Genomic DNA, 15980 nt, shown 5'->3' with positions numbered 1-15980 from the left:
TTTGGACTAAAAGCTAAAACTTCTTAAAGGCCAGAAACAAATGAAGAAACTAAAAACATTCTATACTTTCTGTTGACATATATAAACCCAGCCAAAATGAAAGCAAAAGCTTTTAAACAGGGAGAAGATTAGTGGTAGTGTGAACATCTTTTATCACCTACAGTTAATTGACAATGCCCAACCACTGTATCAGTGAATTTGTTAGTGTTATCTTCCACCGAGACAGTAAGGTCAAAGGATACATGCTGCTGAGAGCTAGCCAGTGTCATTTCTTAATGGTCCCCTGACAGTTGTTCATAAGAGGCAAGCTGAATACTATTCTGAACATTTTAGAAAAAAACCTGTACCCTTAAGAATGAGGAAGCATACTTTTCTATTCTCATTTTTAAGTACCTAGTATATTTACAGAAGCAGAACTGCATCAAGAAAGAATGATAAAAATCACTCTGGCCCCAACTTCTCCAAATACATATTACCTACTCTATTTATATGTAAATCACAGAACTGCCGTGACTTAGATAATCTAGGCATCACATCAGTGCACAATATCCCAAGCTACTTAAGCTTCAGCACTGCTCTGTGCTCAGAGTTCTGTGACCCACAGCAAATGGAAGGGAGCCAGAAATCACAATCTCTCCTGCAATAGGCGCCTGCATTTCAACGGTGGAGGATTAATGAAGGCTTGCTTTGATAGGATTAGTTCTTGAGTGGGAACTCGGTTTGGGATCTCATTATCACTGAACCTACTCTTCGTTTAGATGAATTCTAGTTCGAAATATTGTTAGAGGCATCGTCACAATTTTCTCAAAAGTAATTTTAAAGGAAAAGTACTGATGATAATAATTGAAGAGAAAAATAAAAGAACGCTGCATACACATGCTGATGAAATGCAAGTAAGATATGATTAAGAATGTCAGAAAAAGCCGGGCGGTGGTGGCGTACGCCTTTAATCCCAGCACTCGGGAGGCAGAGCCAGGTGGATCTCTGTGAGTTCGAGGCCAGCCTGGGCTACCAAGTGAGTTCCAGGAAAAGGCGCAAAGCTACACAGAGAAACTCTGTTTCGAAAAACCAAAAAAAAAAAAAAAAAAAAAAAAAAAAAAAGTCAGAAAAATTCCCCATTTCATCTCACACTATCACAACTACTCACTGTCAAAGATCTCCAAATTTAAAACTTCAAATATGGTTACAAGGTGAAATTTTGTTCTTTAAAAAAGCTAATTTATTTTTAAAAATGTAAATTTCATATACAGTCTATTTACAGTATTCCTCTTTCCCTTCTCCCACTCTTATCCACCCCCTCTCAAATCCATGGCCTCTTTTTTCAATTATTATTGTTATGTGCATACATATGAATTAATACATAGACACAACCTGCTGAACCATTCATTGTTGGTTCTTATGCTTTAGGGCTGACCAGTATACTGGATAACCAATCAGAGGCACATCCATGAGGAGGACTCATTTTTCCTCTCTCGGCAGTCACTAATTTGCTTGTCATTCTTCAGATTAAAAGACAAGAGTAGCTGCTGTTTTTAAAATCATCCAGCTAACATTTCCTCTTTATTTTGCAAAAAAATTTCATTTGCTAACTTTCTGTGCAAGGGACTTCTCTATGGGTTAAGATATAGTTACTTTCCCCCTCAAGTTTTCTTTTTGCTGCTACATTCAAAATAGTGAGAAACCACTACCTAGAGGGCACTTGGAAATAGATGGAGAATAACTTCCCAGAAATAGATGCAGAAGCATGATTAGAGGGCGGTGGGTATTAGGGATGTCCAGAGTTTGCTCTGTAGACTGTAAAATACTTCACAGAGGGACACATTCCATCCACAGGATTCATGAACGACTTATAAGAGGAATCACATTCATTAATATTATTTTTTTTTGTTTTTTGGTTTTTCGAGACAGGGTTTCTCTGTGTAGCTTTGCGCTTTTCCTGGATCTCTCTCTGTAGACCAGGCTGGCCTCGAACTCACAAAGATCCATCTGGTTCTGCCTCCCAAGTGCTGGGATTAAAGGCGTGCGCCACCACTGCCTGGCTTGTTTTTTTTGTTTCTTGTTTTTTTTGAGTACATTAATATTATTTTGATTACACCCCCACTATTATTAGTTTAAAAAATTATGTGAAATGTCTTACTAATTTAAGGAGTAGGTCATCAATGGGAAGGAGAACATAAAAATGCATCATATCAAAATTACTGAGTTACTGCATAGATACTCATTGTGCAAAGCCAAACAGGAGGAAACTTTCAAAGGACTTCTCAGATTTAACAAGATTTAATGTTTGTCATACTTTCTTCAAAGAACTTTCAAATCACAATAAATTATCCATACAATGGAGGTCCTTTGTACAATTCCTCAATTCTAATTCTTTCTTCAAAATTTGTTATGTGCTTCAATAATTGCAATCATTTTTTTCATGGACATATATTCTAAACATGACATTTTACATTAGGCCTTCTAGTAGATCAAGAATTAACTATGTATGGTGTGAGGATATGGTTTGATTCACAGTCCCTCCTTAGAGTTAACCATTGCACCAGGATCATTTACTCACTGGTTCTTTTCTAATGGATTTGTGGAACCATCTCTGTCACATACCAAGTTCCACATTTGAGTTTGTGTTATTCTCTTTTTACAGTCTATATTTACATCACTAAATTCTCCTTTTTTATTGGGGTCAACATTTGTTTTACTTTTAAAAAAAATTTCTGTTTTGAGCAGTACCTTTTAACATTTTTAGGTTCATTTCTTAAAGATAGCATATTGAGGATTTTTTAAAATATAAACTAAAAATCTCCCTTAATAGACAATTTAATTCATTTACACTTTATATTCTCTCTTTGTTTTGAAAGGATCAGGATGGGCATTTTTTGTTTCATCTTTCTTATTGGTTTGGAAGTTATATATATTTTTTTTATTTTGAGCTGGATTCTTATGCAGTTCCAGGCTGGCCTGGGAATCACTGTCATCATGCATGGTGGGTTTGAACATGTGACTCTCCTGCTTTATCCTCTTAGTGCTGAGGTCACAGCCCTGGAGCACTGTGCTGGCTTACTTTCTATAACTGTAACTATTTGCTATGTTCTAACTTATTTTTTAAAAGATGTTTGCATTAAAAAGCCAGAACATGGAAACAACCTAGATGCCCTTCAACTGAAGAATGGATAAACAAAATGTGGTACATATACACAATGGAATACTACTCAGCAGAGAAAAACAATGACATCATGAGGTTTGCAGACAAATGGATGGATCTAGAAAAAAATCATCCTGAGTGAGGTAACCCAGACTCAGAAAGACAAACATGGTATGTACTCACTCATAGCAGGATACTAGATGTGGAACAAGGATGACTGGACTGCTACTCACATCACCAGGGAGGCTACCTGAAAAACAGGACCCCAAGAAAGACACGGGGATCGCCCAATGACAGAGAAATGGAATGAGATCTACATGAACAGCCTGGACATGAGTGGGGGTAATGAAGGGCGAGGGTCGAGGGAAAGAGAGCTTGGGGGAGCGGGAGATCCCAGCTGGATCAACAACAGAGAGGGAGAACAAGGAATAAGAGACCATGGTAAATGAAGACCACATGAGAATAGGAAGAAGCAAAGTGCTAGAGAGGCCCACAGAAATCCACAAAGATACCCACACAACAGACTGCTGGCAGTGGTCGAGAGACAGCCCGAACTGACCTACTCTGGTGATGGGATGGCCAAACACCCTAACTGTCGTGCTAGAAACCTCATCCAAATACTGAGGGATCTGGATGCAGAGATCCATGGCTAGGCCCCGGGTGGAGCTCTGGGAGTCCAATTAGCGAGAATGAGGAGGGTTTATATGAGCGAGAATTGTTGAGACCAAGGTTGGATAAAGCACAGGGACAAATAGCCAAATGAATGGAAACACATGAACTATGAACCAATGGCTGAGGGGTCACCAACTGGATCAGGCCCTCTGAATGGGTGAGACAGTTGATTGGCTTGATCTGTTTGGGAGGCATCCAGGCAGTGGGACCGGGTCCTGTGCTCACTGCATGAGTTGGTTGTTTGAAACTTGGGGCCTATGCAGGATCGCTTGGCTCGGCCTGGGAGGAGGGGACTGGACCTACCTGGACTGAGTCTACCAGGTTGATCTCAGTCCTCGGGGAAGGCTTTGCCCTGGAGGAGGTGGGAATGGGGGGTGAGGTGGGGGGAAGGTGAGGGGGGCGGGAGGGGGGAGAACAAGGGAATCCGTGGCTGATATGTATAACTGAATTGTATTGCAACATACAAATAAAAAAAATTTAAAAAAAAAAGCAGACTTACAACGTCCCACTGCTGAAGAAAACAACTACATATCTCATTGAACATAGAGAAGTCAATTTGGTACTTAATGAGAGCCTTCACGCCTACTGAATAGTGTCCATGGTCCTGGAGAGTACTCTGCATGCTACCAGAGGAGAAAGGTAAACATCAAACCAGCTATAAACCTATTTGAGCTACAAGCTATTGATCTACAATAGTGACATGCCTACATGATATAGTGCTATCATAGTGCCACAAAAGTTATGGGAGTAACCAACCACTATCTAGATTCAAGTCCTCCTCCATGAGACGGAATCAATGTCTGACACTGCTCGGTTGGCCAAGAATCTGGGACCAGGGGAAAACCAAATGCTATTGTTCTGCTAAAGAAATGTAGCAATATGACTCCTAATGAAATTCTGCTATACTCATAGATCAGCCTCTTGCTCAACATCAGAAAAAACTTCTACTTGTAGTATATGGGGACAATGTGCAGTGTGAGAGATCTTTGAACATCCAGTCCTAACTGGGATGTCTCCATAAAACCTCTCCCCTTAGGGGTCAGGGAACTTTTGGAAAAAGAGGTAGGAAGTGGAAAGATTGTAAGTAGAGATGGAAGACATTAAGGAAACAATGTATTCCAGATACAATAGGACTGATGCACATATGAACTTACAAAGAATGTAGCAGCATGCACAGAGCCAGTACAGGCCCAAGCCAGATGGGGTTCTAGCACTGAGATGGGAAGTGGACACAATCTTCCAACCAAAATCAAAAAGCTATCTCTGATTGCCAACCACTTGCAAAGGCAAAGATAAAATTAGTTTTCTCCAATGAAGACTCATTGGGTATACAAACAATACTAAAGGTCAGGCCCCATGCCCAGCAGTAGGTTGCAAACACAAAACATACTCAGTGTTTATTTTTTTTTAGACTTTATTTGTTCTATTATTTATTTAATTATGCATTTATTTATTTACTTATTTTTGCCATATAGTTCTTGTCTGGGCAGTTTTTACTTTACTGATCTCTTGCTGATAAATTTGGCTTCTGATTTTTTTTCTTGATTTTGTTTTATGGGTTTTCTGAGAGTGTACATCTTTACGTGCATATGTGCTTCTGTGTACTTTGTTTTTATTCTTTTTTCTCTGTTTTGCTCTATTCTGGTTTGTTTATTTTTCTAAAGATAGAAAGAATGAAGGTGTGGAGTAGGGGAGGTGAAGGAGGGGAAACTGATCAGAATACACTGTATGAAAAGAAATATTAAAGAAAAAGCAGCTGTATAAACAGATAAAATCTGTTTTCTTAGAAACTCAGAACAAACAGAAGCCGCCTTCCAGGAACAATGGGAAGACAGACTCACTGCCAATGAGACATTGTTAGCTCACTAAACCCATGGTGGCTGTCCTGCATGACCGTCCACTGCTCCTGTAGGTGTCCCCTGGGCCCTCAGTCGAGTTCCCTTTAGGATCTGATTTGGCAGTAAGGGAAAACAAACACATAGTCTGAGACCCATGCTGCTAGCCAACGCATGCTGGAGTCTTGAGTTTTCTGGTAGTGTCCAGGAAACAGTAATAGGCTAATTTATAAGCTTGAAAGTACGGGCAAATCAAGTTCCAAACATGAAAGAATTCCTGACTCAATGTCAAAAAACAATGCATATTTTACCTTCCCCTTAAAATAATACAAAAATTACTATAATGTTCTAAAAGTGGATTTTCCAACTAATTTTTCATAAAATATTCTTACTGTTGCTATCTAAAGTTTTATTTCCATGTTACTAATCCTTCCCAAATTGGCATAATGAATAAATACTTAACAGTTACTGTTTATAAATTTGGAGTATTTGATGAATCATTATAAGGGTAGAACAGTACTAGTACACAGTAAATGTATACTATATTCCTATTACGCTTTAACAGTGCTTTGCTTGTTTATTGGTTTTGTTTTCCACTTCTTAAATCCTTTATAATTCAATATTTTATTTTACTAAAACAAAGCTAAATGATCTTCCTTTGATGTTTTCTTAGTAACACCTATATTCATGAATATGCTTAAGGATTTTGATCAGACTACATGTATAATTTCAATCATGTTAGTCTACATATTTTCTATTGGTCTATAACTTTGAAGTAATGTAATTTTACTTTTAGTTGTAAGTATACTGTGGGAGCCCACAAAGGTTTTCTAGTGAGATCTGAGCTTACTTTATACAGCAGGGCTGCATTAGGCTTGATCACAGGCATGGTCACCAGGTGTCTGGGATGGTCTGCACTTGGCTGTGCTGTGGGGAGGTCTTTTGTTCCACCCCTTGGCATTCCTTTAAAAGCCCTTTAGTAGAGACAGAAGGGGCTGGTGGGTTTTGACCCAGGCCCTCCCGAGGCTATCCTTTGTTTCTAACCATCTCTATCCTCTATATTTCTATATAAATCTCTTATCCCTCACTCCTCAAGAGTCCTTGGGTAAATACATGTGGGAGCTGCCCCCTACAATATACTTTAGCTAATTTAAGTGAAGTTTTTTGAAAATAATTACCCCTAGTTTCTATCTAAATTTTTAGTCACTTTTGTCCTCTCAGAAACAGAATTCCACTGCTAATATAGCAGTCATTTCCTTTATAATTTCTACAGTTCAACCATAAGATTAATCTAGTATTATTTCTCAAATTCACAATGTAAGATAAGATATTCATACAAAATTTATATAAATGAAATGTAATGAAATGAATACTTAATATGTACACTGGTTAGTTTGCTTTACAGTTTTTTTTTTTTTAAGCTCAGTAATTATAGCTGTCTTCATGCTGTTTGAATCCTGTGTGCTCTTTTTAGCCCTTACTGAGTTTCACACTCAAAAGCTGTTTTTCTCCAAATCAGGTAGCACCTGCCACTGGTAATGGGGGTGATATGGTAGGTTTCCTGAAGCCAATCCAAAGACCAATAGAATTAGAGAAGGTAGACTTTCTGTTTTCCCAATAGAAGAGGTAGCAGACTGGACGCCAATGGTTGGAACCAAGGGGTAAGAGTCAGAGTTTAAGTTTTAGGACTAATTAGTTAGTTTTAAATATCAAACACTCTCCACACATTTACTTAATCACTGCTGTCGTCAGTACTTCAAAATGTATGGAGTATTCAGAGAAATATTTTCCCCCTCACCTTTCAACAGCCAGTTTCAGGACAGAAACTTTTCAGAGAAAACACTGATCAGGAAATGGAGAGGTTAAGATAGACCGAGAAATCTCTATCCCAAAGTTATTTGTTTACTTCTCATAAGTTTATTTTTACTAAATTCTCCACACAAGCCTTTTCAGGTTGAAGTTAAAAATCATCTGGTTATTTATAAACATTTAAAAACAGAAGGAAACATGCAGGAAGTATGAAATACTGCTTGGTAAATTTGTTCAGCCACACACACAGAGATACAGATGTGTGTGCATGCACACACACACACACACACACACACACACACACACACACACACGTACATTAAGAATTCTCAACTTTCTGTCCCTTGAGTCTCAACAAAAATCACAATTTTTCTATATATCATGGCAAAATAACTTACTAAATATTGTGTATGACATGGTTTAAATTTTTATATTACAAATATTATAACATTTGAAATGACAGTAATTTTAAACTATATTTACTCTCCCAAAATAACCACCACAAACTTCCTTAACCTAAGATAATCAAAATTAATATTATGCAGTATAACTTTTAACTGTTTCTTTGGATATATTCACATATACTTCATTTTACAAAAATAAGATAATACCATACCACCTTATAAAGTATTTTTCCTATTTTAGCAAAATATGCCTCACCAATATATCCCCTTACCAATAACTTTTCAATAGAACAAATCTCTGAAAACATAATTACTTGCAGGAAAACCATGCTTTCTCAATTTAATTATTAAATGAGATATTCAGAGTATTAAAAAGTTAAAAACTAAAATGAACCCTTTATATTGCTACTATTTAAATGCCCTTGACAAATGTTAACATGTTATTAGTTTTTTTTAACTTTTCTTTTATTTATATGCAATGTGGTGATGTTTTGATACATGTTTATCCTCTGGACTTTTAAAAGAAGAACAAATAAATGTCTGAAATGAAAATAATTAGGATGTGGCTAGGCCACATCCTAATTAACTCTTAAATGTTACCTTTGAATTTTACTTGCTGTGTACTACAGAGTAACTTAACAGAGTGCCAAAATCTGGCAAAGCTTCCAAAGTAGTATACTAAGCCAAATACCAAAATATTCAGGATGCAATGTCTAATTTCTCAAAATGTAGCCAAAAACATCATAAAGTCAAGGTGAAAGCCCTTTGGAGCACAAATGAATAAAACATGTTTGTCTAGTAAGTTGACCATGCCCCACACTCAAGGTATTTGGACAGCACACACCGGACTTGATGGGTTTAGAGGAGAAAGAAGAAGGAGAAGTGACCAGCAGTGCACACACAAAGTTGATAGGCAGAAAGAGAGAGAGAGAGAGAGAGAGAGAGAGAGAGAGAGAGAGAGAGAGAGAGAGAGAGAGAGAGACGGGAGATATGACCAAAATACACTGCATGAAATTTGTGAAGAATTCATAAAAACATTATTTTTAATCCACTCTTCACTGGGTTTTAAACAACAAATTGTTAATAGTAAGTATGCCAAGAAAAATGAAGCTCTATCTTCTTTTACATGAAGACATGGAAAGTAACAACACAAACACAAAGCTATAGTTAGTTTCAACAACTTGTGCAGACATTTTATGATCTAAGCAATTTAAGAATAGCATCTTTTATTCTGCCATTTCTGCTTGACTTTATCACTTTTCACCTCCTGTTCTGCTAATGCACGCGGGGTACTTACATCAGGAATGAAGCCAATCTCATTGAGATGATTACTTAGCTCTGGATCGTGGAACGCAATCATCTGAGAGAACACAGTCAGGTACTCTGAAAGGACAACAATGCTGAAGACCATGATTGTCTTCACCAACTACATCAAAGACTTCAATAAGTGAACCATAGCTTGTGCTGAGTGAGAATCCAACTGTGCCACGAAGCCAGGGTTCTTTAATATAGTATTTTCCATATATATATATATTTAAGTATTGAATACAGTGTATTCTGTTACTACTTCAATCACAATGCTAAGTATTAAACAGACAGACCAATAAACTCTATCACAGTTTACTTTCAGAGCTATCTGTTATTTCTTGAGTCACAAATTAAACACAGGATGACTGATGCTTTCCAACCAAACTGTACAAATACATTTGCTCTGGCAACAGTAAATTGGTTTCTCATTGACTGAATGTTCAGAAGGTGAAAAGACCCGGAAGTAAGGAACAGTGAAAGACAAGCAGTCACAGGAGAGTAACTGTGCCCCAAACTGGTTTCTATACAAATTTCAGCACTTTTTCTAGTTGTAAATTTTTTCCTACCTACAAATCTATGTTTGGCATATGTAGAAATATGAACTTAATTAACTACAATGAATGGAAAGTAGGTAAACAGTAGGTAACTGAAAATATTTTTTGTTGTGCCAGAGAGAGATCTTTGTGGATAAAAAGATGGTTCAGTGAGAGACCCTGTCGCAAGAGATAAGGTGGAGAGTGATATAGGAAGACATCTAACTTCACCTTCCAGTATATACATGCATGCACATGGGGTAGCATACCTGCATGCACATGTGCATACCATACTCCCCCACCCCCCACCCCCCACACACTGTAGAGGGTAAAAGGTCCTTGTGCACACAGATAAGCACTGGAAAAGTCAGGAAAAGTTAAACACTTAGGCTTATTTCTTCAAAGGAAGGAGATATTTACCTGTCTTCTTTCCTGAACACTGAGAAAATGTAGTTTACAACCTCATAATCCTTTGCTATCTGTAGGGCCAGGTGAACCTGAATCCCCCAGAATATTATGTTTGCTTAAGCCAGACTTTCCCCCTAAATCTTGAGCATTGCTTCTGAGTCTATAAAACCATCCTTATGAGAGATGGAACTTGTGTTTTACAACAGCCTAAGTAACTTCTGTGTTATCGCAGGCCAGGCCAATCCTGACTCCCACAGGCATTGTTTACCTCAGTCATTCTCCCTAGACTCCATCTTGAGCATTGTTTCTGAGTCAACAGAAACCATCTTTATGGAAGAAGCCATATGTATGTTGCAAAGAGTTCCAATGTAAACATGTCTTAAGCTTTGTTGTACACATGGAACTGAGTTAGCTGTCATCAGAAAACTTTTTTGCCAAATTTGTGCTATGTTTAAACATGGTTAAAATAAATGACCTAGTGTCAGACTTCTTAAGTTTGAACTAGTAGTAGCTAATTAAGTTGAGCTGAGTTTCATTCTTGTCTCTGTGGATCATTTCACTGCAGGCTGTTAAGCTTGCAGGGACACCCCACAACACACAATTATGTGTGCATGCACGCTCACCCACACACACAAACACATCACACGCATGCACATTTTATTTATTCTAATCCTACTACAAGTTGTCCAGTTCGACATGAAGACTACATTCACACTTTCCCCATTGTTCCAGCAGCTTACTATTTTATTCATGACATACTAATGGACCTAAATAAGATTGTGGTAACATGTGCTCCAAACCAGAATCTGCTGTGGGATGTCTTTCTGTATGCTGTGAATATGTTTTGCTCTCACTGGTTGATAAATAAAGCTGTTTGGCCAATGGCGAGGCAGAATAAGGTTGGGTGGTACATTAAAACTGAAGACAGGAGTGAAGAAGGGTGGAATCAGGAGACGCTGCCTCCAGGAGAAGCAAGAAGTAAGAGAACAGGTAATTCCACGAAGCCATGTGGCAAAATATAGATTAATAGGAATGGGTTGAGTTAAGATGTAAGAGCTAGCTAGCAAGAACCCTCAGCCATAGGCTATACAGTTTGTAATTAATATAAGCTTCTGAGTGATTATTTTATAAGTGGTTATGAGAGCTCAGATTGGAGAGATTCGTTCGGACCATGGGACTAGGTGGGACTGAGAAACTTCCCCCTACAAGTATCTTTCTTTTGCTTATTAAAAAATTAAAGTCTGTTATCTCAACACTTTGGTAGTAGAAGGAAGAAGATTGTGAAATCTAAGACATCCTGTATTACAAGGCAAAAGAAAGAAAATACAGCAAGACAAATGAGCTCAATTTCTTTTTGTGAAATTGAAATCACAATAATAACTCAATAAAAATGAAAAAATTGATAATCTCAATTTTTTCCAACAATATAACTGATTTTTAAAAATGAATTATTTGGTGAAATAACCTCTAAAACTGATATTTCCTTGCTTTATCAGTTTATACAAGCACTTGTGTTATTTCAAGAAATAATAGTAAGTAAAAGTAATCTATTATTTTTTTCAACTAAAACTGTTCTTAATACTTGTTTATAAATACTGTGCATCACTAGTGAAGCCCATGAACTGTGGACTGGTAGCTGTGGAGCCCACATGGGACTGGACTAGGCCCTCTGGATATGGAAGACAGTTGTTTGGCTCGAACTGTTTGGGGGGCACCCAGGCAGGGAGATCGGGATCTGTTCCTGCTCTATGGGTAGGCTTCTGGAATCCAGTGCCTGTGGTGTGATGCCTTGCACAGCCTTGGTGCAGTCGGAAGAGGCTTGGACTTGCCTAGGCTCAGTGTGTTGGGCTTTGCTGACTCTTCATGGGAGACCTCGATTTGGGGGATGTGGGGATGTGGGGTGACTTGGGAAAGAGGGTTGGGGGGCGGGAGGAGGGAGGAGGTCTGTGGATAGCATGTGGAGTGAGTAGAAAATTTCTTAATAATGAAAAATGAAAAAAAAAGAAAAAAATAAATACTATGCGTGCTTTTAATTGGCAACATCAAGTCAAACAAAGGAAAAGTCAATGCTGCATTCAGTTCAATGATATAACTGAATCACATCACTGACCTAATGTGAACATTGTCTACTCATTCTAGATAAAGAAGGAAATGCTCAATTAACACATTTCTTGATTTACTTTCCGTTCTAATACAACAGACTTCAATTTATCTTCAAGAGTCACAAATCAAATTGAAGATCTAGGACACATTTGAAGGCCTTAGAAAACTTTGACATTTACCTTTTTTATAACTGCTTTCCTGCCCTCCCTTATGGTATATCTATAATTTCAATTTACCCAGAAGCAAGAAGTATGCATCATCAGCCACCATAAGCACTCAATTGTATATTGATAAGCTATAGTTATTAACTTTCAACTTCTAAAAAGCATGTTTCAATTTAAAGCAGAAATTCATGCCTCAGGCAATTCTCCACAGCTATGCTTAGGTTTATTAAACATCATTCATACTTAAGCCTGATAAACTTAATTACTATGGGATTTATACAGCTAATTAAAGACTTACTGAAGAAACCTCACCCATGTTTTCCTTCTGTTCTGCCAAACACCAGTGATTGGATTTACACCAGCATGCACATACACACATACACAGATACATACAAATACACCATTTATGCATTATTGTATTGAATATAATTCACATAGGTAAATATAACTTATAAAGTTGGCAAAGTTTGGGCTTTGAACAAGTTTTCAAATGAAGCTCAGTGTGAGCTCTTTATTTCAATGGAAATATGAGAGAACATATGTGTAAACATATGTTTAAACATATATTACATGTTCTTTTCTAATAAATTTTAACAAAAATTTAACAAAAAGTAACAAAAACCCAATTGCATTTATCCTTTGATTTGATTTGATTTGAGAAGGAAATTAATGGTAGTTACAAAGATATGAAAAGTGGTTAGATTAAAACAGAAGATTCTACACATTTAACACTACTGATTCTTTGTGTATGGGTATTTTGTGTATGATTTAATGTATATGGATAACTTGTCTGCATGCATGTCTGTACAGCATGCTCATGCCTTGGTCCAAGGAGGCAAGAAGAGGGCACTGGGTCCTTTGGAGCTGGAATTAGACAGCTGTGATCTGTCATGTGGGAGTTGAACCCAGGTCTTCTGGAAGAACAGTGCTCTTAACTATTGAGCCATCTCTCCAACTCCTACTAACCCATTTTAAAGGTATCTTAAAACGCTAAAGCACTATAATTATGAGTTACAAAATGATAAAAATATGAATCATGGTTCTTAAAATAGTCTCAAAGATATTTTCTAAAGGCGAATATTACTTGGTTTTTAAAAATGAAGATATTTATAAATCATCCCTAAAACCTCAAGTGTAGTTTTTATACTATTACATAAAATTCCATATAAACTTCCTATATTTTAATAAGAAACCTTGTATTTTCAGTTTTGATTTTTTTTTTTTTGTTTTTTGTTTTTTGTTTTTCAAGACAGGGTTTCTCTGTGTAGCTTTGCGCCTTTCCTGGGACTCACTTGGTAGCCCAGGCTGGCCTTGAACTCATAGAGATCCGCCTGGCTCTGCCTCCCGAGTGCTGGGATTAAAGGCGTGCGCCACCACCGCCCAGCGTATTTTCAGTTTTGAAATGAGGTATACAAAGATAATGAACTGTGCTAATTTCTATGCATTAACATTTATTGTCCTCTTTTACTTATTACATACTCTGCAATTACAATCCCCAATGAAATTGATGTAAGAATCTCACTTGATAATATCATAATTTTTATGACTATTTATAAATAACCCATATTTGGTTTTTTTAAAGCTGCATGGAGTACATGAGAGATGAACTTTCCAAATCTCTACATAAGTATCTGCATTGGTTTCCTCTCTGATGAGCTTCTCACAATTGACTCTCTTAGCTAAAGGAAGCAGAGATGAAGGATATGGATGACAAATTCAAAGCAGATGATTGCGTCTGCTTACTATTCAGAAAGGCCACTCTTAATTTGCTAACCATTATCTTCTCTAAGACTGCTAATTTATCCTAAAGATGATGGCAACATCAGCAGGCAAAGAGATGCTGCCAGTGGTCATGGATGCTTCCAACTCCAGCATGCCAGAGACAGGAGGAAGAAAGCCTGCTTGAGCTACATACCAAGTTTCAGATTAGCCAGCCTACAAAGTCAAAAACCAAACCAAACAAGCAAAACAGATACAAGACATGCAGATCTCGGCACTCAAGAAGCAATGGAAGTGGAAGTCATTTCCACTAACAAGGTGGCAGTAAAGGCTTGACTTCCTTACTAAAAGCCAAAGAACAAGCACAAATCTTCATAACTAAATGGGAAGGGGCGACGGGGCACTTAAAAGTTGAGAAAGAGAAAATCAATTTCTTAAAAATGTGGTTGTGTTGGGAATTGAACCAGGGTCTCACACATGCTAAGCAAGCACTCTACCACTAAGCTATCTCCTCAGCCCAAGAAAACTAATTTTGATTTAGGGTTATATATGCGAAGCATTTTCTTCAGCGTAGCAAGCAAGCTTATCTAGTAGCCTTTCTAGTTAAAACAGAACATTTTCTGTGCTGGAAAAAAAAAAAGTTTAGCTACATGATACAAGACATTCTTGCCAGACTCAGCACTTCATATATTCCTTTCTTTCTCCATATATCCTACTATTAAAGCAAAATATCATGAATGTCCATTAAACTGGCTTTTCTAAATCACAACTGTGAAAGTGACTTTGACCCTCCCCAACACACCTAGCGTATGGGGAGAAAGGAGACTTACTTGCATACATCACATCTGACAGCTACATTTTTTTAAAATGTCTTTCTTCCTCCCTTCCTCTACGACAAGGACTTACTGAATGTGTGGTGGGATCGATCATACATCCTGGTTTGCACTGGTTTGGTACACAGCATCTGGTGTAGTTACTGCCATTTTTAGCTTTCAAAAATACCTAGATTTAGCCACCTACTAACCCAAAGCAATATGGGACCGGTATAAATGACAGGAACATCACTGTGAAAACGTTATTGTTCTTTCCCATAAAGTACTTAGAAAAATATACACCTAAACAGAAAACTGGGGAAAATTTATACCCTAGACTTAAATGGTATGTAACTTTTCCATTCTGACTTTTAGTAGCCTTATCTTTAAGGTGTGAATACACCTTGATCTTATAAAATAATTACAAAATGCTTAATGCTGTGCCAAATTTCAGGGCGAACATATGCCTATACTGTAAGCTATAAAAGACTCCTCCAAAATAGCATGTTTTTATTTTAATTGGTAGAGACAAAGAGCAAACTGCACATTCTTAAACTAACATGTCTGCATTGAACTGAGTTGGGAGCATATATTAAATAGTCATCAAGAAAGATAGTCATAGAAAAGAACTATAATTCTTTGTGAGTTTGTAGGAAAAAATTCCCCATATTCCTTCCTGGGTTTTGGTGATGAACCATCAACGTATGCTACTAGGTCAAAACAACTATTATCCTGAAGATTGGTTATTTTTGATAAAAATGTGCTCCTATATGAAGACAAGACTGGTTATTTTTGATAGAAATTTGTCCCATACAAAGACAGGAAAAGTCATTTGCTTACCTTGTATTACATGGGAGTTGTCTTTCAAGAAGAAGTTATACAGGTATTTGGGAATAAAAGCAGACATGCATGCATAAGCTAAGGCTAAGAAAGAATAAAGGAAATACAAAACCAGTTAATAGGGTGATGACCAGCTGTTTTTCACTGAGCACAAGTTTTTGAATCTACTATTAAACAACAAATATGGTAATAAGTACTGGAAACACAAAATTATAGGAAGAAAAGTTTCTGCTA

The 15980-nt window shown here is 37.3% G+C and overlaps 1 protein-coding gene across 3 annotated transcripts in view; it reads right to left on the bottom strand.

Annotated features, from left to right (window-relative positions):
* Positions 1-15980, bottom strand: part of Tbck (TBC1 domain containing kinase) — a 169716-nt gene that overhangs the window by 89775 nt on the left and 63961 nt on the right. For all 3 annotated transcript variants that reach the window (XR_008216275.1, XM_052730057.1, XM_052730056.1), the window contains exons 19-20: positions 15747-15830; positions 9157-9242 (exon numbers count right to left, since the gene is read on the bottom strand). Coding sequence is in view for 2 of the 3 variants with exons in the window: in XM_052730057.1 (XP_052586017.1) it covers positions 9157-9242; positions 15747-15830 (170 nt within the window). In the remaining variant the exon portion in view is untranslated. The remainder of the gene's footprint in view (positions 1-9156; positions 9243-15746; positions 15831-15980) is intronic.

The sequence above is a fragment of the Peromyscus californicus genome, unplaced genomic scaffold (genome assembly GCF_007827085.1).
Source record: "Peromyscus californicus insignis strain IS unplaced genomic scaffold, ASM782708v3 Scaffold_9__1_contigs__length_137607984, whole genome shotgun sequence".
NCBI classification, from domain to species: domain Eukaryota; kingdom Metazoa; phylum Chordata; class Mammalia; order Rodentia; family Cricetidae; genus Peromyscus; species Peromyscus californicus.
This window is presented reverse-complemented; position numbering and strand designations above follow the sequence as displayed.